General features: G+C 35.0%; 1 protein-coding gene across 1 annotated transcript; it reads left to right on the top strand.

Annotated features, from left to right (window-relative positions):
• Window positions 1-25,594, top strand: LOC145681445 (uncharacterized). Its single transcript, XM_081753089.1, has 2 exons — window positions 1-111; window positions 24,400-25,594. Exon 2 carries the CDS (start codon window positions 24,554-24,556, stop codon window positions 25,556-25,558), a length of 1,005 nt encoding a protein of 334 aa, XP_081609215.1. The 5' UTR covers window positions 1-111; window positions 24,400-24,553; the 3' UTR covers window positions 25,559-25,594.
• Window positions 25,595-26,157: the final 563 nt, after the last annotated feature.

The raw sequence follows: 26,157 nt of genomic DNA, 5'->3' as shown, positions 1-26,157 counted from the left end.
GAAAATGCGATGCAACTGAAAACATTACTGTTTTAACATAATTCTAATGGAATATAAATAGTTTCTAGAGAGAAAACCAATCTCTAAAAACCACCTAAAACAAACATTACGGTAAACCTTAAAGTAGTAAAAGTTAAGTTCTGATCATAACATATTCACTTATTCATACAATCAACGGCATTTATTCTGAAGTTGGTCGTCCTCATGGTTTTCGACGAAAAGCGTAATAACAGCTCCGAAAGTTTAAAAATCATCAATTTTTAAGACCGCTTTAAAATGATATAATAGAGAAGGATGGGGTTGGGTGAGGTCGGGTTAGCTTGCGGTTAGGAAGTTTGGATCCATTTTGTTAACATTAAGTGTCATTTCTCGTCTCTACGTAAGGATGCTAAATGGACTGTGTCTGTACACCTGTAGCCATGTTCAGAATACAAATGCTCGTTACTTTCGCACAATCCAAGCATGCAGTAACTTGCGCGAAGTACTTCCCTCCGCTTGCCAAATAGTTCCATGTTTATAACCGCTTATATAAAATAAACCATTTCCGATCTTTCATATGAAGCACACAAACGAGCAAATTATTCATTTCTTTCTGGTAAATTTTCAAACTTGCTAGCCCCAATCAATATTCGTGTCTACCCTATTCAACATATCTATTAAAATATGGTTACATATTTATATTAGCACATTTATGTGGAACCAAAATTTAATTGAAAATCATCTAGCAGCAGTGGCGTATTTTGTTGGTTTTCGGTAGCCCTACAATATAAAATAAAGTTAATATATTTGGTCTAGGAATTAATTCGTGCGGTTGGTACGCACACATTGAAGCTGTAGTACAAACACAAAATACATAAATACCTTAAGAAAAATATTGTCCATCGCTAGCCACCACTTTCGCCCATCTGTCAGGCAATGTACGGATTCCGTGGCGAAAGAAGTCCTCATCCTTGGAAGCGATCCAGTCAGAGACCCATGTTTCGATATCTTCTGAAGAAGTAAACCGCTGTCCAATCAAATCGTTGTTCATGCAATCGAACAAGTAGTAGTCCGAAGGAGCAACGTCTGGTGAATACGGCGGGTGGGGTAAAACTTCCCATCCGACATTTTCTAAATAGGTTTTGACCGGTTTTGCGACATGTGGGCGAGCGTTATCATGTTGAACAATAAGTTTATCATGTCTGTTCTCCCATTCTGGTCGTGTTCTGGCCAGAGCTTGCTTCAAACGCATTAATTGTCGTCGATAACGTTCTCCATTCATAGTTTCACCTGGTTGCAGCAGCTCATAGTACACCACACCTTTCATATCCCACCATATGCACAGCATAACCTTTGCGCAGTGAATATCTCGTTTTGGTTGTGATGGACCTGGTGAATATCTCGTTTTGGTTGTGATGGACCTGGTTCACCTGGTTTCACCCAGGCCTTTTTTCGTTTAGGGTTCTCGTAATGGATCCACTTCTCATCACCCGTAATAATTCGATGCAGAAACCCCTTTCTGCTCTGTCGTTGAAGCAGCAATTCGCAAATGGTTTTTCGTCTTTCAACGTCTCTGTCTTTCAATTCATGTGGAACCCAATGTGACATCTTTTGAATCATTCCCATGGCTTTCAAGCGTTTGGAGACTGTTGTTTGATCAACGCCTAATGCTGCTGCAAGTTGTTCCTGCGTTTGACACGAATCCTGCTCGAGCAATGCTGTCAATTCTTCGTCTTGAAATTTTTTTGGCTGTCCAGCTCGCTCTTGGTCTGCCAAGCCGAAATCACCACTTCTAAACCGTGCAAACCACTTCTGACACGTTCGCTCAGCTAGAGCATGGTCACCATACACTTCCACCAAAATACGATGACTTTCAGTCGCACTTTTCTGCATGTTAAAGTAATGCAGCAGGACACCCCGTAAAAACACTTTATCAGGCACAAATTGCGCCATGTTCACTTAACTACAAACTTGTGTTGTTGACGCTTTAATCCACTGCCCTATACTACGAACGATACGCGATGACAGGGGTTTGCAACACATGTGTGGATACACGGAACTGTGGGACGCTCCGTTCGTTGCGCCATCTCTTGTCCACCCACACGAATTAATTCCTAGACCAAATAATATAAAATAATTTATATTGCTATTTTTATACTTTAGTATCTTCTTTCAATGTTAAAAGTTTCTTCGAAATGTATGAATATAGAAATATCCACCAACTTTTTTCACGTACCCCATCTCGGGGTACTCTCGTTTCCTGCCATATTCTCATTCTTCCATCACCACTTTTTTTTTTTTTTTTTTTTTTTTTTGTCATAATCGTCAGTCTTCCTTAGCCTAAAGGGCATAATTGTTGAACGTTAAACTGGAAAATAACATTTAATTTCATATTTTTGCTTATTGATGAAGTTGGTATTATTATTATTATTATTATTATTATTATTATTATTATTATTATTATTATTATTATTATTATTATTATTATTATTATTATTATTATTATTATTTAGCAGCTGTAATATGCTTTATTTTTCCTTACATTATGCCTTAACATGCTATTTCTTGAATTATACTTCATTTTTACCCATTTCTGTTACCTATTTGTTTTATTTTACTCGTTTTTATTACACAAACCTTAAAAATGTATACGAAACTATTCTTTTTCCCCACAAAAATTACACCAATCCAACACAGTACCTTATTTTGTGCAGTTTTTCATAAGCGGTGTTTCGAAGAAGAAACATGGACCTGCACAGTAGACTTCTCATATTTAACGAAGCCACGGTGGCTTAGTGGTAGAACGTTCACCTCTGGTGCATGGGGTCCCTGGTTTGATCCCATCTCGCGCCAAGTGAACTTTGTGGTGGACTGTGTGCGTGGGTTTTCTCGGGGTTCTCTCGTTTCCCCCCACTTTCTTTATTACACCATTTCATTCATTTCTCATCATCACCGTCTGCTTTAACCTAGCCGGCATTATCGTGGGACATAAAACTCAAAGATTTAATTTCTTATATTTAAGGAATTCAGAACAAAGAGTACAAAATCGATTACCGCCTTCTACTTTGAAATGGTCAGTTGGGAACTCTCTTGCTCTCTGAGACTGCATATACTCTTCATTTTGCCATCTTGAAATAAGCACAACCAGTCTTGCATGCCTTTTAACACAAAGTGAGGAAACAAAAAATCCTTCTGAGCGGAAGTTGCGAAGAGAGGAGGAATTCAAACTTTCCATTGTTACGCATAAAAGTAATTGGCAGTTGGTTTCCATTGTTTCCAGCATTGATAACAGCTTTTATTGATCATTCTTTTCTTTGGCACAAAATATATTAACAATTTTTCTTTATTGTACACATACATAAGGTTCTGGAATAAAAAGCATTAAGCTTTATGCTTTATGCTTTATTATGCTTATCAGATTAGCAAATTTGTATATGGTACTTATGCTTTTACTGTTTTTATGCTTTATGGTTACCCTTATTATTATTATTATTATTATTATTATATTATTATTATTATTATTATTATTATTATTATTATTATTATTATTATTAGTGGATTTAATTTGCACATTATTATGCAGAGTCTTTATAACAGAAAATCTCACAATACTGGCAGGCAGACGGGTAAGTAGGGGAGACCGGGAACAATTGTAACAAATTTTACATTCTTTTCCTCTCTCTCTCTCTCGCACGTTTATGCTCCAATAAGTCGGAAAATTATACAATATCTTAAGTGATGTTTTGTTGCTCCATTCATTATATATATATATATATATATATATATATATATATATATATATATATATATATATATATATATATATATATATATATATATATATGACAATTTCTAATATAGAAAGTTACGAAGCATTTTATGACAGCATCTGTCTTGTTACAAACGTCCCAATTGTCTTACGGACAATTGCAACATGATGCTTTAAAGGAAAACTACAATACATATGGTATGGCAAAACAATGTATATGGTTAAATAATACTGGTACTAATAATAATACTGATAGGTTTTATAACCAATGGGACAATTAAAGGAAAACTACAATATATATGGCATGGCAAAACAATGTATATGGTTAAATAATACTGGTACTAATAGTACAAGTAATACTGATAGGTTTTACAACGGATGGGACAACAAACTAACAGTATAGACTACATCCTCAAATTTAAAAGTAGACCTATTTAAAAATATACAATTTCCACGCGTCAATAAGATGCATGAATGCTGAGTTACTTGTTAGCGGTACCGTGCCTTATTAGCTCAAAATAACTTTTCTTCGGCCTAACTTAAACATTGACAAGCAAGCCAAGATTTTTTTTTTTTTTTGACGTAACATAAAAATTCAAGTCAGTGACGTAACAATGGCGTTTGGCGTCCCTAGGCAAAATCCGTAGTGATGCCCCCATACCCTCCAATATGCCCCTAGGCAATGCCTACCCTGTGTACCCTATTGTTATGCCACTGTCAAGTCCTAATAATATTGTATTAATAGACATCTACATTGCATTTGTAACCGCCATACACATCCTTCACACAACGACGCGAACAGAGAATGCGCTACTGTGCGAGAGAGAGTAAGAAAAACAAGTGAAGAGTTACATTGTTGATTATTTCTGATGATTTAGAAAGGGAGCCTATTTGACAAATGACTCTTGAAAAACTTATAGGCTATTTAAAGACATCACAAGGAAGGAACATATTGAAACATTAGCTTATATGGATACAACATCGAAAAGCAGTGATCCGCAGTCAGCCACAAACGTTTGTGAGGGCGTATAAACAAGTTAGGGGAGACCTCATGATGAAATATGGGGTGAAAGTTTTTTCTTTCCCTATAGTAACCATAATGATATATTATATACTAAGGCCGCCAAGGATTTTCTAGGGGTCAGGGTCCCCCCATACATACTAGTGGTCCCGGAAAAGCATATTTAATACGTACATTGTTTTATTAATCAAATCAATTGTATTATCTTTGGTCATATCTGGTTTATTTTCGTAATGGTTCAGTACAACTTTGTCTGGGACGATTGAAAGGTTACAATCGTCCCCGATCGCTATGTTATATTTGTACCCGTTCAATGGTTAGTGATAAATACCGTGATTTCTCATAATTACATTGAGTCAAAGCATCAAACACAATCTCCGCGGTGTCAAGGAAAGAATATAGATTACATACACACAGGATATTTGTTTACAGTAAACGCATAACGCATATCCATCAAGAGAAAATAAAAACAAGTTAGTTAAAAATGTACTTACTTCTGTTAAAATCACGTTTCTCCTTGTTCAGTCTTCCACACTTTACTAACGACGCTCTTTTTTTTCTCCCCACATACACCTTGCATGAGTGACTCCAATGACGTATACAAACGATATTTCGAAACTCATTTCTAGAAGTAATGGCCAATGTTACAATTGACCCGCGTTACAATTGTCCCCGGTCTCCCCTACGTAACATATAGACCTTTGCATATGCTATTTGAGTTGTCCATATTTTTTATTATATATGATATAGAACCTATGTGATTTAAATTGTCTCAATTTCCGTTTATCAATTAGATAAATATGATTCGCTCTTCTCTTGAAAGGCTTATATTACAATATTAAGAATAAAGGATCGTTGGTACATTTTCTCCCTCCCTCTCCCCCATTAGCTGCATGAAAAGTTCTAAATGTTTGGGGAAAAACGACGTCTGGTAACCTTACCTATGAGGCGTAATCGAGGGAGAAATATTTCGTTTTCATGGACAATATAAACATTTTCAAAAGATGAAATTATATGAAACAGAAGAAAATTTCCTATGCTCCAGCTCTGGCCTGTAGCCGAAATCGAATGGATGGACTAATACATAGCTTGTTGAGCACCATTTGTTTTGAAGCTTTGTCGGCATAATTTAAAGGAAAAGGAAATTTTAAGCTGCCAATGTGTTGCGTTGACTTCGGTCTTCCTGATTTACATGCTAATAGACGCCTATAATCCTGAATTCACGTTTCATATAGCCTCTGTGCTGATAGAGCACGTTCAACACCCATATACTCAAACATACAACCAAGAAAATGTCTGTCAAATTGGATTTAAAAAGAAATTCAATAAATAAAATCCTAAATCTAAACATGAAAAGGAAATCCTTTTTAGAAATAGGAAAAAAGATCAACTTTCAAACCTTTGCAATGCATAGTAATCTCACGAAACACGGATGAAAGTATGAAGACATTTTATGTAAATGGTGAATGAGACCGTCATATTAATGTCAGATTTATGAAGGATCTGGAGAACGAATCTCATATATCGTCTGTTAGAAATCAGACATTGGTCATAGTTACAATCAATCCTTCAGTTTTGGGGGCAATTCCACGACAAGGTAAACCTTGACATTATTTTTCGAAACCTGTCTAAATAGAATATTACCTTATGTGAATGGTAGGAAAAAACTTTGAATCATTTGAACCTGGAAGAAGGATTTTCTTTTTTAAAACAAAAATTAATTTTACAGTGCCTATAACATAGCTCACGACGTGATTTGTTAAGAAGATTAATTCGTATCTAACTTGTCAACACTAGATTTGGCGATGATATTTTGTTAGAATACCATAGGTGTGTGTGAAAGAAGCTACAAGACCTATAGTCTAACTTCAGCTGAAATTTTTATGAAAAGATAACTTTTTGTGGGCTTTTTCTCCAAGTTTATGTATTGCTTGCTGTTGTGTCCCATCCGTAACGGAAAATATCTAAGAGTTTATCTTGGTTACACATGTATTTTCTGATTAATTGCAATTCCTGGTAAAAGTAAGCAATATTATACTAAGTTTCCATTGTGAACATTTTAATAGAGAAAGCTAAAACATTTTTAGGAAATATTAAATTATTTTAAATTGTCCCACCCGTAACAATTACGAGGCGTCCGAGCCTATAACATCTTGAATCATATATTCTAGTATTTTATGTGACTACTAAACACCTTTCAATGAATCATAAGTTTGTTTATCTTGCAACTTTTAAAGCAAAATAATTTAACTTTACATTTTCTTTTTTTTTTTTAATTTAACAAGTATATATGATTGTTTTCGAAAGATCCTTTCTTTTGGCCATCTTATATATCTCGCCAACACTATTTAATGTCTATCTAGAAGAGATAGTGAAAAAGAGCCTACATGATGATGATGGCATTTCGGTAGGAGGTAGAATGAATAGATGCGTAAGATTTGCAGACGATATGGCGCTTGTTGCAGAATCTGAAAAGAAAATCAATAAAATGTTAGAAAAAATGAGAAAGGGCTTTGAAGAATATGGGATGAAAATAAATGTTAGAAAGACAAAAGCCATGGTGATTGGAACGAAGGGGTCTGTGTCAAATATAAAAGTAAGAGGGGAGAAAATAGAACAAGTGAATAGTTTTCGATACCTGGTATTATTATACCTGGGTAGTATTCTTAGTAATGACATGAAATGCGAACGTGAAATAAAAGCAAGGATAGGAATGGCGAAAGAAGCCTTTAAAAGAAAGAAAAGTCTGTTTTGTGGGACCTTGAACAAAGAGTTGAGAAAAAGACTCATAAAATGTTTCGTGTGGAGTGTTGTACTGTATGGGGCGGAAACGTGGACATTACGTAAAGGTGACGAAAATCGACTGGAAGCCTTCGAAATGTGGGTGTGGAGAAGAATGGAAAGAATTAGTTGGGTCGAGCGGAAAACGAATGAGAGAGTGTTAGAAATGGTGGGTGAGAAAAGAACACTTTTAGATATAATTAGGAAGAGGAAGAGAAACTGGTTGGGACATTGCCTAAGAAGAGATTGTATCATGAGGGACGTCCTAGAGGGTATGGTGGCGGGAAGGAGAGGGAGGGTGAGAAGGAGACTACAATTAATGGATGATATTAAAACAGAAAGATCATACGCGAAGACGAAAAGGTTAGCGGGGGACCGTGGAGCATGGAAGCTTCTCAGCTGCGGCAAGTGACCTGCCAATAAAGGCAGAATACCTATGATGATGATATATATATATATATATCAGTCAAGTTAAGTAGAGTTTGGTTTAGTTAATCGTAAAACAAACTTAGACCTATTTCTGATGCGATGATGGTATTTAGTAACATTTTGGCCATTGTACAACTTTCTGGCACTTTATCAAATAACAAATCTAACGATTCAAGGATGTTTTCATGCGTGATCGGATCGTTGTGTGTACTATTACTAACGTAGAAATAGTATTTGAAGATGGTGCGCCTATTCTGGAAATTTTTGCAAGAAGGATAAGTTCTATTCACATACAACCGGGGTCATTTCTACTAGTGGAGTTCATCAAAACATTCAGGAAGAAAATAATCTCCTATAAGTATGTGGCCATTGCTCAAGGCGAAGCAGATATTAACAAAGATGTCCATGTAATGTATTTAATAAATTTTGATAAAAGTCATAAACTACTCTAAACAGACAGAAGTGACTTAAGTTACATTCGACTGCAGCAAGTCTTTGGCATTCGACCGACACCTTTCATCCAAGATGTCAGAAAGGAAGCGGTATTGTACGAATTTCCATCTTCTGTAGATGTTCGTGAAATTCCATAGATGCTATATGGTTATTCATTTCAGACTATGAACGGAAAGATGTTTGAAGATATTTCTTATTGAACTGTTTGTATTTGTGTTTGTGGAGTTCAGTTCAGAGTTATTTCTATTTGTACAACTCTGATAGCATGTACAGATAGAAGTAGGGATGTTTTATGTAACTAGTTACAGAATTGTTTTATTGCTTGTAAATTACAATTGAGAATCGTTTGTATTTCTAAAACTGGAACAACGTCTATATACATTATTTATTACTAGGAGGTAGTATATGTGATGATAAAGAAAAGAAAAGACATTGATTTTTTTTTTTATTTTCCTTGTTTACAATAGAAATTTCTGCGTGTAATTCGAACTGTGTCCCACCCGTAACAAAATGTGCCAGCTTTAACAGTAAAAATGACCGTTTTATTTGATCATAGAATGATTTTTCGATAACTATCTTCGTTGCATAAAACATGCCACTTCTTACTGGACTCGAAAACAAAACCAATATTTCGTTATCAATTTTAAATTCGCAGAGTTTGGTCACTATTCCTGTTGCTGCATAATCATGTTCTCTTTTTTGTCCCACCCGTAACAGATCATTTTATTTTAAATATTTCCGCACTCAGTTTTGTTCGTAAACTTCTGACAATTGATATCAATACTTGTAAATTACTTCTACGTGCACCATGAAAACTACATCAAAGTAACTTACATGGAATTCTTTATTTGATGTGAAAACACCAAAAACGTAGTTGAACTGTCCCGCCCGTAACGATGGAATTGCCCAAGGTCGGTAATCCTTGGTATTTTTTCGATATTTCTTCACGTATTTTTAACATCTTCTTTTAACCAGGACTGCAATTGTGCGTAGACAGGAATATATGGTGTACACTCACCTAATATTTGTATATTCCAGCTTATATTCACTTTAAATTTAAGGAAAAGCAACCGTATATGAAGATGTTTGGGTAATACATTATGTTTGTGAAACGGTCGAGCGTTCACCTACCAAAAATTTTAGAAATACATCACTGATTTTAATTCTATATGTTTCAATCTCTAAAGTGTGACAAACTTAGTGTAGTTTATCCTTTAAAAGGTGCGAATATCGTGTTCAAATACCTGCATTAATCACGTAATGTTTTGCTGTCTTCAAATTGGAAGTAGTTAGTTAGTTAGTATAGCTGAAGTATTTTACCTCAAAGCTCAAGTATAGTCAAATTAAAGGTTTGGCGATGGGCAGTCCTTTCTCCCCGTGAAACAAAAATACGTAAGAAGTAAGACCTTAAATCTGTGAAATATTATAAAATAGCTATGAGGACGATATGTTACTCCTCTACAGAGAAGATATAGATCTGAGTATTCCTCTAGAAGATTTAAAGAAAGTACACAATAAAATTAACGTGTGCGTGGGTTTTCTCGGGGTTCTCCCGTTTCCTCCCACTTCCTTCATTTCTCATCATCACCGTCTCCTTTAGCATAACCAGCATAATCGTGGGACGTAAAACTTAAAGATTTAATTTCATTTATACCATAAAATTAAATTCACTACGGAACTGGATAACAACTTTACATTACCATTTTTGGGAGGACAAATTTTAATTCAACATTTTTATAAAACCGAATACCTCTAATTTCTATACTCACAACAAGTCAGCTCATCCCGTTCAACATTAAAGCGAATATTTGAATAAACTCTTTCTTAGAGCGCACAGATTAGTTTCTTTAGAAGGTAACTTGGAGCATTAATGCAAACTAATTCACAATTTAGGCTTACTTAAGTGATATTCCAAATCTAGTTGTAATAAATGAAAAACACAGCCATTACAAATATAAACAAGGTATCACAGGTTTAGTACAGATTTTAGATAGTAATGCGAAGTGAATTTCGTTCCCTTTGTTGCCTAAAGTGTCATATAAATTGCGAAAAGTGACTAAAAAATGCTTCAATAGAGCTTTTAAATTACCGACAAAGCTATAAAATAATTTCCAGGATACAAAAGTTACTGTGTGGAATATCTTAGGTGTTCTAGTACATATTTAGTAATGTATGATTGTAATCAAATTTATATCGACATGACTTTTAAAAAAAAGTGACAACGAGGATTAACATATAAGAGACTATAAGGACCAAAATCTCCCGGTTTCAGGATTATCTAAACATTTGGTTGCCTCTAAACACACCATTAATAGGGTAAGTTGTTCATAAGATCTCTTCACAAATAGAAAATTACGTATAAATCCTACTTTATTAGAACTAGGATATCGGATCTAAATCTCGATCAAGAATCGCTAGGTAAAAAGTAAGTTGAAAAGTACTCAAAAATTTGCTATACTACAATAGAAGATTTTTTCAGCAGTTTTTCATAAGTGCAAGAAATAAGTTAAACATAGGAATCGTAGGAATTAGCTTCTATGACTTAACAATGACAAGTTCAAAAATCGAGATTTTTTTCTGATTAGTCTACAAATGATTTTCTCATAACTGAGTGTTGAAATTCTTAGGAGCTTTGAAAAGTTGTTTTCAGTGAAATATTAGAGAGGAAAATATTACATAAGGAAACTGTGAATTTTTACTCGATTTAAATTTCAAAACATGATCCTCCGAAGAAGCTCACAATACCAAAAGTAAGTGAAATAGTAGGATCCAAATAAATAAAACTATGCAAGAGCACGTAAACTTATTATTATTATTATTTATTTATTTATTATTGTTTTATTAACAGCAATTGTCATTGTCCTCAATCATGCGTTTCAACTTTCGCTGCATAAATTGCTTATTTGTACTGACTCGGAAGCATATTTTCGAAATACACTCAGCCCTAGCCAGAAGGCATTAGGTTTGGCAACATCGCACGGAAACGAATGCTCAATTGCATTCTAACCAGTTCCTACTACTACTACTACTATTAGTATTATTATTATTATTATTATTATTATTATTATTATTATTATTACTACTACTACTACTACTACTACTACTACTACTACTACTACTACTACTTTTACTATGGATCTGTATAAGTACAAGGGCAAACTTATTTTAAGGAAAAAGTTTAATGAAAATTTTAAAAAATAATCGTTAAATCACTTTTTCAATATTATTTTAATCTTATTTTAACGAAAGAAGTATTATAAAAAATTTTTTAAAGTAGTAAAAAAAAACTTTCTTAAAGCAGGACTTGAACCCATGCCAACAACGATTTTCCTTAGTAGCATGTTGCGCTAACCCACTCGGCTACCAAGACCGACACCAGCTGGCGTTTACTTTGTGGTATATGTAGGTCATGACTCGTGATCGCGATATAAACGTCATTCATTTTTCCTACATTGTTGTCAAGCGTAACCCCGTTTACAATGCCTTCTGGCTAGAGTTCAGTGTATTTCGAAAATATGCGACTCGGAAAGGGTTATTATAAACCTCTACAATATCTTTAGTAAACACTCTCTAATGCAATACATTCTTGTGAGATATCATGTGTTACAGTAATAGCGCTGTATTGTCATTGTCTGGTGGATGCCGAGACATGTTGGCATCCGGGTAAAATACCATGCCCAACACTAGCAGCTCAAAACGCCATATTGGAAGAAAAAATGAAATCTTTGAGTTTTACGTCCCACGATTATGCCGGTTAGGCTAAAGAAGACGGTGATTATGAGAAATGAATGAAATGGTGGAATGAAGAAATTGGGGGGAAACGGGAGAACCCCGAGAAAACCCACGAGCACGGTGTTTGTCCACCACAAAGTCCACACGGCGCGAGCTGGAATCGAACCAGGGACCCCAAGCACCGGAGGTGCCACATTGGAAGAAGTTGCATTGGAGCACTCTCGTGCTGTGATTATAGTAGCTTATTCCTTCCAATGAATGCATTCTCACTAACAAGCAGATTAGAAAACTAACGAAAATGGGAGCTTCATTTAGTGAAACTTGCTTTGGGGAATTCACAGACGTTGTCGCGTACTAGTCACAGAGATGAAATGATTGTTTGCGTATGAAACACTCTTATGTCCGTAATTCCTAATTAGTGCGTGGTTATCAGATCATATTGTAAGACTGTACTGTCTTACTGAATATTAGATATTTTTGTAAAATATCCAGAGTACTCAGACATCAGAAACCGTTGAGGACTAGGATAATAGATCTCCTGTAACAGTGCTCTCACTTTTATTTGTGAGATTGGAATTTAACGTACTCTGAGTGAGTTTTTTTCTATTTGAATTTTTCCTGTTGTATTTTACCATTATTACTTTTTTTCTGACTTCATTTCTTGTCATATATTATAGATATTATTATTTATTGCTTTAGCCTTTAGCCTATTGTTTTACTTTTAATTTTTATTTATTTTAATGTACAGAATGTGTTGACCATTGGCTTCATCGTAACGATTACAAATAACCTCGTTGCTGACGTCACTATTAAATTCCCGCGTAAATATGTGAACTTGTTGAAATATTCCCCAAGTTGAGTTTTGCAAAAAATTTAATGCCTATTATATAAATATGTATGTCAAAGATTTTTCAATGTCCAGTGTTTAGTGACATAATTCAATTGCTTATTCAAGGTCTCTCTGTCCTAATTTAAGTTTGGTTTCTTAGTTCTAATGATCTTTCTATTTACGAAGAGGTCTTATGTAGATCTTTTTACCTTCTTTATGGTGTGCTTAGTTTCCTACAGAAAACAAAACGAAAACTTAACTTACGGCAGAGGTAAATCTACAACTTTCAAACTTAAATAGAGAAAATACCACGAAAATCAGAAGTTCATGGGACATAAGACTATAGTAAAAATTTTATTTACCTTCTTATTGCGTTTTATTTATTGCAGTTAAGATATTTCAACACTAATGGTCCTGAAGTCTTCGTTTGGGCTAATTGTTTCTGGATGGAAAGCTCAAACTGTTTAACGTTACCCTATATGTTGCCCACAGTTCGTATATATTTTAGTTATTACGCATGTTAGCGATAGCTTAAATAAACATACACCAGTTTAGAATGTACAGACTTCTATATTTGACGATAATAACGTATTTTAGCACACTATTCAGAATTGTACATCTAACAACTATGGCGACATTCACAATTATATATTATAAACATCTTGACAACGCAGACATCACCCTAGCAACGCACAAATAAAATATCTATATCAATCTACTAAATATTTTCTTCTTCTTCTTCTATAGATAGTGCTTGAGCACGGCTATCCTGCTTACAATCAAAATAAACAATATACAACGTTGTCGTTGTAGCTGCTTATATTTATGACTTACTTTAATATTTTTCGTAGACTGACATTTCATCTTGAATCTAGAGAATTTAAGAGATATATTGAAGATTCCTGAATCTGTAGAATTTATTGAATAAAAAGATAAATATTTAAATTTGTAAGCACTATTTTCAGATTTCAAGAAGATTTTCGATATTGAGTTGAAAGAAAAATATTTAAATTTGTAAGCACTATTTTCAGATTTCAAAAAGATTTTCCATTTTATTATCAGTGTTGCCAATTCCCAAGTTTTCCTAGTTATTTTCATTATGCAGAGAAGTGCTTGATTTCTATTTCGATATATTGATAATTCTAAAGCGGCTAATTCATTATTTTTTAAATATTATATATATATATATATATATATTTAGTTGCGACATTACTTCTGTTGTACCAATGTCTGTGAATTGGCATTCATAACTTTAATAAATTCTTGAATGGCCTTTGTCAATAGTCAATTTTCTAACTATATTGAATCTTGCGGTGAATTTAAATACCTATAAATAAATGAACTTAGTATTAAAAAGTATTATTTATTATTTTGTATCCAATAATTTATCTGTGGCGTGGGAGACCCAGCTGTAGGTCCACGTCTTGCTGCAGAAAGGGAGGCTAAACTTGAAATCAAATAAAAATTCAATAGTTTACAAGGCTGCGGTGGCTCAGTGGTAGAGCGTTCACCTCTGGTGCTTGTGGTCCCGGGTTCGACCCCAGCCCCCGCCAAGTGAACTTTGTGGTGGACAAACACCGTGAGCGTGGGTTTTCTCGGGGTTCTCCCGTTTCCTCCCACTTTCTTCATTCATTAATCATCATCACCGTCTCTTTTAGCCTAACCGGCATAACGTGGGACGTAAAACTGAAAGATTTCATTTTTTTTTCAATAGTTTACAATAAGATCCTCTGTTTGGTCAAAGTGCCTCTACCTTTGTTTAATTTCGGTTCCTTAGTTCTATTGAAACATAGTTCGTAAATTAATTTTTAAATTGGTGAATAAGTCTTATGCAGAAATTTTAGCTTTTTAATGGTATGCTTGGTTTCTATTAGATATTTTGATAATTCTGAAGCGGCTATTCATTATCTTTTGAATCCTTTATAAATTATTTTATTCTAGTTGTGACATTAATTTCGTTATACTAATATGTGTGAGTTGACATTCATAACTTCTTTAATAAATTCTTAAATGACTTTTTTCGTCAATTTTCTAACTATTGTAGAAAGTTAAATGCTTTTCTTAATTCAAGAGTGATTCTAAAGCTAGTATAAATCCGTCATTTGTGCTACCTTCTGTAATGTATCTGTACGACAGTTTAAATCATAACAGTAAAACTATCCAATTTTCCGGAGTTTTATTATCTTTTTTTTTTATCTGGCTTATTCTTTTGACTATCCCTATAAATTGTAAAAGATAAATTTAAAAATATATATATTGTTATATTGAAGTGCGTACAATCAGTACTGAAAACTTTCACATTTTACATAGGATATGTTTCCTATTATTAAGTCTGAACTGTCTCCCTAGCACCAATTTCTCAGCAGGAACAACCACGAGCATCAGTGAGTATTTCACCAGTATATATTTTTTATACCTAGCCAAGTTTATCACCTTATGAAAATGGAAGCAGTTAACGGTTTCAAAAACGTTATTATCAAAATTAAAACATGGACGAAAAGCCAAAAACAGACTCATCAGAATCTTTAAGTAAACCTGTTTTTGTATCCTCGGTATTAAAGATGGCGATGAACTCCAATCAACTTCCTTCTTTGTTTACATTTCTTTTTATATTCTATCAAAATCTTTTCAAGACTGTAATAGAAGACGTGCTCTGTATGATATAATGTGAACCCTATTACTTCTATTATGAATTCCATGTCGGATTCAGGTTTTACTGAAATTAACCTTTGTATTTTCATTTTCTAGTCTGTCTTAAGTTATTTTACTTAGACAGATACCAATAAATGAAATTTCGTTAAAAATTACTAGTTTATCATTATGTTATAATTCAATTATCCTGGACTTTGTTGATGTTTTTTTATATATACAACTATGAATTGACAGTTTTCTATATACAAAATCTGAAAATAAATAAAAGAGATTATATCTATTATTATGGATGAATTTAAAAATAAAAAAAAAAGTCTCACTTTAATGTTCCACACAGTGGCGTATTTAGGAAGGTGGGTATCGGACTCAAGCCTCCCCCGAAATAAATGTGTTATATGCACAACTTCATTAAAATTTGTCGGCACACATAAAAGGAAAAATAAAAGTGCTTGTTCACGTGTTGTGCATATTCCTCCCCCCCCCCCGAAACAAAATCCTAAATACGCCACTGGTTCCTCGATTATGTTCTTTAGGCTAAGGGAGACAGATGATTAAGGTAAGTGAATGAGTATGGAAGAGCTGGTGGAATGAGAATGTCGGACGAAATTGAAGTACTTGGTCGGGGATCAAACCAGCGAACCCATGCACCAGAGGTAAATGTTTTACTAATGAGTCACCGTGCTCTCCCCCTCTCTGTATGAGTATAAGAAGTTTAATATAGTGTCTGACTGTTCTGTAATCAGAACTTAACATACGTGTCTGTAATCATAGCCTAACATACGAGTATCTGCTTGATTATTTTAAAGTATTCTGTTGCAATTAATTATATATACTTAGTTTATCTTATCAAATTATATTTGAAGTGACCGTCTCCAAGGATATCCTAGTTTCTAAATGAACTAACCAACTGTAAAATATACATACTTCTGAAGACTACCAGTGATGCATATATCTTTTATATATATATATATATATATATATATAAGCAACAACGCCTCATACAACCCATATATTCCCGAATTATTTCTCGTCACGGATTTCGGTGATATTTATAAATATTAATTGGTTAGTGTCAATGATTGCTAATATGGTGAAAATATTTTGACATTTCTAATGAATGCATCTGTATGGGAGTGAGTCGAAATCGACCCCCTGGGAATATTGTGGTTAATACTCGGTTGTTTTCGATCCCATGGGAAGATATGTATAGGTGGGTCGAAAACAACCCCATGGGAATATATGGGTTAAAAATAATGGATCTGGATATCAAAAGGTTAAAAAAAAGTCAAATTCTATATCTGTTCTGTCAATGGTCTCTGAATTTTACCTGAGTCTTAGACCTGTGAACTAATAATTGGAAACAATCAACGTATGTATTTTTAGATTTTAAAAGACTAACTGCAATTGTTTTCTTTCTGTTTCAGTGAACTTCAATATAATGTCAAGGACAACGTTCAACTTTCGAGTATTGTAAACCAAGATGTGTTAAGTTTTAGTTTCTTCTCATTGTTATTATTATTATTATTTTATTCCTAAGATAAACAAGTACTTCCAAATACAATACAGGAAAACGTTAGTACTATGACAAAGCGAATAACACGTATTGTAAGTGAGTACCAGGAAAAATTGAAGAGCATCACGAAATTTCAACAGTTAACATAAACAAATTTGTAGGAAAAGATGGAGTTCCTACTCGGGGATTCTTTATCATGCTGTCGGTAAATCCAGAACTTCAGTTTAAGTTTTGTATGGACAGTGGACTGATACAAAACGAAATGCAATGTGAAGTGTGTGGTCGAAAGATGGTTCTGAGTAAAGCACATTTAATTGACGGTAAAGTGTGGCACTGTGGAGGAACTTTGTACAAAAAACAAGTAAAGAAAAGATGCACAGGGAAGCGAACTGTACGATTCAAATCGTGGTTCTCACAAAGTCATTTACGAATTGAAGAAATCCTGTTACTGACATATGAAATAGTAGTAGGTACTCCTAATACTAAAATCTATGACGAATATAGTTTCTCACAAACCACCATATCGGAATGGACACAATTTGTACGCGACGTAATGTTGGACCATATCGAGAGACATAGTACAAAGATTGGTGGAAAAGGTAAAATAGTTGAAATAGAAGAAAGTAATTTTCGTAAAAGAAAAGACAAAGTAGTGCGAACTTCTTCAGAAGACCAATGGGTGTTTGCAGGAGTTGAAAGAGGCTCTGGCAAATCATTTGTATCATTGCTACATGACAAAGATCCGAAGTCCCGAGTAGAACTTCTTGAGCAGTGGGTTGAACCAGAGACGACAGTTATTATTGATTCGTGGAAAGGATATAAAGAAATATCCTCTCTGGATTACCAACACTTAACAATAGATTTTCAGCTGAAATTCATTGAAGAACAGGATGAAAAATGCACATATACCATTGGACAAACGTGGAGAGATGTCAAAGAGAGTTTACCGAAATACAATAGGCAGAGAGACTTAGTATATTATTTAGCAGAATACATGTTCAAACAACAGGCAAAGTACGATGGAGAAGATGTTATGGTAAAGTTTTTAGATGTTCTCAGAATATGGGATTAAAGAAGAATAATGGAGAAAAAAATATATCTTGATACTTGCAAGGTAAATCTTTCATTCTTAGTAGTCTTTTATATTAAATTCGTCGTAAAATATTAGAAAAAATTCAGGCAACAACTGTTTTTTCCAAACACCAATTTTCACTAGGAACACAGTTCTCAAGAATAAAAATGTTCAGTTTGTCTAAAGCAAAGAACTTGACTGTGTAATGGTTAATGCATTGAAATGGTATCTTTAGTCCAGTCGCACATTGTTATACCATTTTAAATTCCAAATACGAGGGATGTGCCGAAAGTAAGTTTCGTCACTTTTTTTCACACGGAAACTTTATTACCAAACACAAAAAACACCATGGCATTATGAACTACACACCTTGCACTATTTTTCGACATAGTCGTCACCGACATAGAAACTCATCGTAGCGTGCAATCAGTTTGAATAAACCACTCTGGTAAACCTCCGTGCGCTGCGATGCAAGGAATTGTCGTACAGCGTGCTCCACCTCAGCATTATTTTGGAAGTGACGTCCCGAGAGTGCAGTTTCAATGCAAGGAACATGTGAAAGTCCGATCGGGCAAGATCGGACTTGTAGACAGGATGATCCAACCTCTCCCATCCGAAGTGACGAATCTGATCTTGTGTGAACCTTGCTGTGTGTGGTTTCGTGTTGTTGTCAAAGAGCACAACATCTTTACTCAAGAGCCCTGGTCTATTTCGTCGAATAGCAAACTTAGGTTTGGTGATGGTGTCGCAGTAGCGTGTCGCATTGATGGTCCCTTCATGGAGAACATCAAGGAGAATCGCAATTCTCGCGTCCCAGAACACTGTAGCCATAATCTTTCCTGAGGAAGGTGACACTTTGAATTTTTTCCTCAATATGAAGTGGGATGCTTCCACATCATTGACAGCACCTTGGTTTCCGGTGTAAAGTGGTGCATCCATACCTCATCGCCTATGATGATTCTGAACAGGAACTCATTTTCCTCTCGCGCGTACCGCATGAAGTAATCGAGGCTGATTCACATTCATGCATTCTTGTGATCCAAAGTCAGGTTTCTCGGCGCTCATCTTGCAAACACTTTTCGATAATCAAACACATCATGGAGCATGTGATGGGCCTGAGCACGATCAATACGCAGTGTGGACTCCACATCTGACATCGTTAGTGCCTGTCCTCTAACACCATGTCCTGTACTCTAGCAATGTTGTTTTCATTCGTGGATGTGGAGGGACGTCCACTTCGACATTCATCCTCCATACTCTGCCTTCCTTCACTGAACATGCAACAACAGCGACCAACCATTTGACGAAACATCACCTCTTCACCATACACGGTCTGTAGGCGTTCACATTAGTCTTACGTGCCCATTCTTGCCGTGGGAGATCCTGGTTCGATTCCTGGAGAGAGCTCGTGTGGTTCGGATTCCATGTTAATCGGTAGGTCCTGTCCTAAAGGGACGTTAAACTCAAAATCAACTCAACGTGCCCATTCATACTAGATAACCGCACGCACTTCCATTGGCGACCACATTGTCAGCACACGTCTACGAGGGAGAATCAATAAATCTCCGGCCTAGAGTAGAAAGAAAAGATATACGATCTTTGTGGATTTTTTGTTTCTCAACGTAGTTTTCCTGGACCTCAATACACTTGGCCAATCTACGGTATGTTCCAACATTTGCATATTTTCAAAAATAAATAAATAAATAAATAAAATAAAATAAAATAAAATAAATAAAAAACCTTCCGTCGAGACTGTCAAAATGCTCCTCTACCTCACACATGACATCGTTATCACTGCCTAATCGCAGTGCTCCTTCAAATTCGGTAATAGGTAGGAATCACTTGGGGCCAAGTCTGGTGAATAGGGTGGGTGCTCGATCAATTCGAAGCCAGCATCATGAATGGCTGCCATTGCAACTGTTGACTTGTGGAGTACAGCATTGTCCTGAAGGAAGAGCACTTTGCCTGACAACTTTCCTCTTCGTTTTTACTTGATAGTTTCACGCAAGCTTCGGATTAAGTTGGCGTAATTGTCATCTGTGATGGTCTGCCTACGTCGCAAATAGTCAATGAATCAAATTCCTTTAGCATCCCAGAAGTCTGATGCTATTATTTTATCGGCGCTGAGTATGACGCGGAATTTACGAGTGCATGGGGAACCATGGTGTTTCCACTCCATGGATTGCCGTTTCTCTCCGGCTCGAAATGACGGACCCAAGATCATCCATAGTTACAAATTGCTTGTAAAACTTTCCTGGATTATGCTTTATCCTGGCCAAAACTCCTTGGAAACAAACCACTCGCTGCCTCTTCTGATCGATGGACAACATTCTTGACACCCATCGAGAAAATAATTTTTTAATGTGTAGAACATCGACCAATATTGACTGCACTCTAATATATGATACGTTATTCTTCTCTACGATTTTGCGTACAGTCACTCTTTGATCAGCCATAACGATACCATGAATCTTGTTTACGTATTCTTCATTCTTCACTGTGCATGGGCGACCGGCACGTGGTACGTCCATACATGATTCTCTGCCAAGCTTGAATTCGTGACATCATCTCTTTACAGTTGAATATGATGGGGAAGAATTATGGAACGTACTCACCAATTCCTCGTGAATTTGCTTAGTTGTTTTTTTCAATAGGAAATTTATCAGTGCACGGTACTCAGAAGACTCCATTTTCAGCAAATGTCACAAAACGGTTCATTCACATACCTGTAATTAGAAAACAAAAGGAGCTAGATACTTGAGATTTTACGTGAAAGTCTACTAAAGACTACAACACAATATACTAAACTTCCGAGGCTGTATCCTTATTTCTAAGGGCATTAGGACGAAGACTTATTGATCCATCCTCGTATCTACCATCGTGATTTGTACTCGAACAACCTTGGGCAAGCCGGTCTACTGCTACTCTATCTTCTTCGGCGCTGCGCATGCGTCATTTCACCTCCGCTGATGCTCCTTCCATCGTTGAACCAGCAACGGGTGTGGTTTCTTATGGCGATTGTTTGTTTCATCTGGTGTGCCATCTCGTTCAAAATAAATTACGAAACTTACTTTCAGAACATTTCTCGTAATATAATTTTAAATTTCAAGTAAAATATCCTTATATATGCCTAGGTGATTGTGAGCTTAATAGATAGGACACAGATGTTTAACTAATTGCTGATATAAAAATATATTATTAGGAGAATTATTTAAAGGATTAGTAAGCTGTATGTCGAATAATCACAACAAGAATTAAATACTCATTAAGCATCCAAATAGCGATCCGAACGCAAACGTTTCAGCGACAATATTTCGCCATCTTCAGTGTGTATTCTTTAAAAATAAATTATGTTGCTTGAAGAACATTTTATTATCCATCTCCTTAAGTGTAGAAAGAACGTAGAGGGTTCTTGAAGTATTGCTGTTAAATTTCTGTGTTTATAAACTATGCTATCTTGTTCTTACCTTTATCCAGACTCGAAGAGAATAAGAGGAAATAACCTTGCTGTTAACATCGCCGTTGAATATTAAATCAACAGTCAATCGAAGAGAATAAACATCTACTCTGTAGAAATAATTGTTAGAGATTATTAACACACTGCTTTTATAGTAAGACTATTCATGGCTTTGGATTGATTATTTTAACAAAAGATAACAATATTTATATATATATATATATATGTCTGTATTTTCATTTATTTTCAATAGTGTCTGAAGAAGGATATGCTAGATATCCGAAACAGTTACAAATTATAATTTAAAATAAAGTGGATTTTAAGCTTTGGTCAATATCTCTTTTGTTAAAACTGCTTTTATTTTTTATTTTTCATTTATTTATTTATTTTCTACCTGTGCAGCTTTCCCATTATCGGTTCCCATTGTCGGATATACATTAAAGATGAAAATTTGTCCCTGAAACATTTGCGTTCGGATTCCTATTTGGATTGTTGAATGAATATTTAATTTTTGTTACGAATAATATTGTTTCAGAGCTTTCAGAAATTAATTTTCATCGTGAAACTTGTACCTAGTCGAGTCATCTCAAATTAATGGGCACATCTTGTGATCACCAACGTAGAGGCTTCAACACACAAGATAAGGCAGTCAGCATCATTAGAAATCTACCTTCAGAACAGTGCATTATAACGATAACGCCAAACTAGGATTATATTATAAACAGCATGATCAGAAATTTACAATCTTTTATATCTATCTGAACTAAGGATGGCCAAAATTTTCCAGAATCCGGATTCCGGAAAATTTATTTTCTGGGATCGGAAATTTCACTTTCCGGATTTCAGAAAAAATCCGGAATTTTTCCGAATTTTACTTTCCGGATTCCGGAAAGTAAAAATTCAAGAATTGGCCATCCCTAATCTGAACCATTACTTTAAAAAATTGTAGAGGAAAAGAGTGATTTAGTAGTAGAGCGCTCCCTCTCCCTAGCACCAATTTCTCAGCAGGAACAACCACGAGCATCAGTGAGTATTTCACCAGTATATATTTTTTTATACCTAGCCAAGTTTATCACCTTATGAAAATGGAAGCAGTTAACGGTTTCAAAAACGTTATTATCAAAATTAAAACATGGACGAAAAGCCAAAAACAGACTCATCAGAATCTTTAAGTAAACCTGTTTTTGTATCCTCGGTATTAAAGATGGCGATGAACTCCAATCAACTTCCTTCTTTGTTTACATTTCTTTTTATATTCTATCAAAATCTTTTCAAGACTGTAATAGAAGACGTGTACTTCTATTATGAATTCCATGTCGGATTCAGCGTTTTACTGAAATTAACCTTTGTATTTTCATTTTCTAGTCTAAGTTATTTCACTTAGACAGATACCAATAAATGAAATATCGTTAAAAATTACTAGTTTATCATTATGTTATAATTCAATTATCCTGGACTTTGTTGATAAAGGTTTTTTTTTTTTTTTTTTTGTATACAACTATGAATTGACAGTTTTCCATATACAAAATCTGAAAATAAATAAAACAGATTATATCTATTATTGTGGATGAGTTTAAAAATCAAATGAAATGTCGTACTTTAATGTTCCACACAGTGGCATATTTAGGAAGGTGGCTATCGGGTTCAAACCTCCCCCGAAATAAATGTGTTATATGCACAAACTTCATTAAAATTTGTCGGCACCCATAAAAGGAAAAATAAAAGTGCTTGTTCACGTGTTGTGCATATTCCTCCCCCCCCCCCGAAACAAAATCCTAAATACGCCACTGGTTCCTCGATTATGTTCTTTAGGCTAAGGGAGACAGATGATTAAGGTAAGTGAATGAGTATGGAAGAGCTGGTGGAATGAGAATGTCGGACGAAATTGAAGTACTTGGTCGGGGATCAAACCAGCGAACCCATGCACCAGAGGTAAATGTTTTACTAATGAGTCACCGTGCTCTCCCCCTCTCTGTATGAGTATAAGAAGTTTAATATAGTGTCTGACTGTTCTGTAATCAGAACTTAACATACGTGTCTGTAATCATAGCCTTATACATACGAGTATCTGCTTAATTATTTTAAAGTATTCTGTTGCAATTAATTAATTATATATACCTAGTTTATCTTATCAAATTATATTTGAAGTGACCATTTCCAAGGATATCCTAGTTTCTAAATGAACTAACAACTGTAAAATATACATACTTCTGAAGACTTCCAGTGATGCATATATCTTTTATATATATATATATATATATATATATATAAGCAACAACGCCTCATACAACCCATATATTCCCGAATTATTTCTCGTCACGGATTTCGGTGATATTTATAAATATTAATTGGTTAGTGTCAATGATTGCTAATATTGTGAAAATATTTTGACATTTCTAATGAATGCATCTGTATGGGAGTGAGTCGAAATCGACCCCCTGGGAATATTGTGGTTAATACTCGGTCGTTTCGGATCCCATGGGAAGATATGTATAGGTGGGTCGAAAACGACCCCATGGGAACATATGGGTTAAAGATAATGGATCTGGATATCAAAAGGTGAAAAAAAAAAGTCAAATCCTATATCTGTTCTGTCAATGGTCTCTGAATTTTACCTGAGTCTTAGACCTGTGAACCAATAATTGGAAACAATGAACATGGGTATTTTTAGATTTCAAAAGACTAACTGCAATTGTTTTCTTTCTGTTTCAGTGAACTTCAATATAATGTCGAGGACAACGTTCAACTTTCGAGTATTGTAAACCAAGATGTGTTAAGTTTTAGTTTCTTCTCATTGTTATTATTATTATTTTATTCCTAAGATAAACAAGTACTTCCAAATACAATACAGGAAAACGTTAGTATTATGACAAAGCGAATAACACGTATTGTAAGTGAATACCAGGAAAAATTGAAGAGCATCACGAAATTTCCAACAGTTAACATAAACAAATTTGTAGGAAAAGATGGAGTTCCTACTCGGGGATTCTTTATCATGCTGTCGGTAAATCCAGAACTTCAGTTTAAGTTTTGTATGGACAGTGGACTGATACAAAACGAAATGCAATGTGAAGTGTGTGGTCGAAAGATGGTTCTGAGTAAAGCACGTTTAATTGACGGTAAAGTGTGGCACTGTGGAGGAACTTTGTACAAAAAACAAGTAAAGAAAAGATGCACAGGGAAGCGAACTGTGCGATTCAAATCGTGGTTCTCACAAAGTCATTTACGAATTGAAGAAATCCTGTTACTGACATATGAAATCGTAGTAAGTACTCCTAATACTAAAATCTATGACGAATATAGTTTCTCACAAACCACCATATCGGAATGGACACAATTTGTACGCGACGTGATGTTAGACCATATCGAGAGACATAGTACAAAGATTGGTGGAAAAGGTAAAATAGTTGAAATAGAAGAAAGTAATTTTCGTAAAAGAAAAGATAAAGTAGTGCGAACTTCTCCAGAAGACCAATGGGTGTTTGCAGGAGTTGAAAGAGGCTCTGGTAAATCATTTGTATCATTGCTACATGACAAAGATCCAAAGTCCCGAGTAGAACTTCTTGAGCAGTGGGTTGAACCAGAGACGACAGTTGTTATTGATTCGTGGAAAGGATATAAAGAAATATCCTCTCTGGATTACGAACACTTAGCAATAGATTTTCAGCTGAAATTCATTGAAGAACAGGATGAAAAATGCACATATACCATTGGACAAACGTGGAGAGATGTCAAAGAGAGTTTACCGAAATACAATAGGCAGAGGGACTTAGTATATTATTTAGCAGAATACATGTTCAAACAACAGGCAAAGTACGATGGAGAAGATGTTATGGTAAAGTTTTTAGATGTTCTCAGAATATGGGATTAAAGAAGAATAATGGAGAAAAAGATATATCTTGATACTTGCAAGGTAAATCTTTCATTCTTAGTAGTATTTTATAATATTAAATTCGTCCTAAAATATTAGAAAAATTCAAGCAACAACTTTTTTTTTTTCCTAACACCAATTTTCACTAGGAACACAGTTCTCAAGAATAAAACTGTTCTGTTTGTCTACAGCAAAGAACTTGACAGTGTAATGGTTAATGCATTGAAATGGTATCTTTAGTCCAGTCGCACATTGTTATACCATTTTAAATTCCAAATACGAGGGATGTTCCGGAAGTAAGTTTCGTCACTTTTTTTTCACACGGAAACTTTATTACCAAACAAAAAACACCATGGATTATGAACTATACACCTTGCACTATTTTTCGACATCGTTGCCACCGACATTGAAACTTATTGTAGCGTGTAATCAGTTTGAAGAAACCACTCTGGTAAACCTCCGTTCCCTGCGATGCAAGGAATTGTCGCACAGCCTGCTCCACCTTAGCATTATTTTGGAAGTGACACCCCGAGACTGCAGCTTTCAATGCAAGGAACATGTGAAAGTCCGATGGGAAAGATCGGAGCTGTAGACAGGAT

The sequence above is a fragment of the Thermobia domestica genome, chromosome 3, assembly GCF_964235325.1.
Source record: "Thermobia domestica chromosome 3, izTheDome1.hap1.1, whole genome shotgun sequence".
Taxonomy (NCBI): domain Eukaryota; kingdom Metazoa; phylum Arthropoda; class Insecta; order Zygentoma; family Lepismatidae; genus Thermobia; species Thermobia domestica.
The sequence above is the reverse complement of the archived record's forward strand: the minus strand, read 5'-3'. Positions and strand labels throughout refer to the sequence as shown.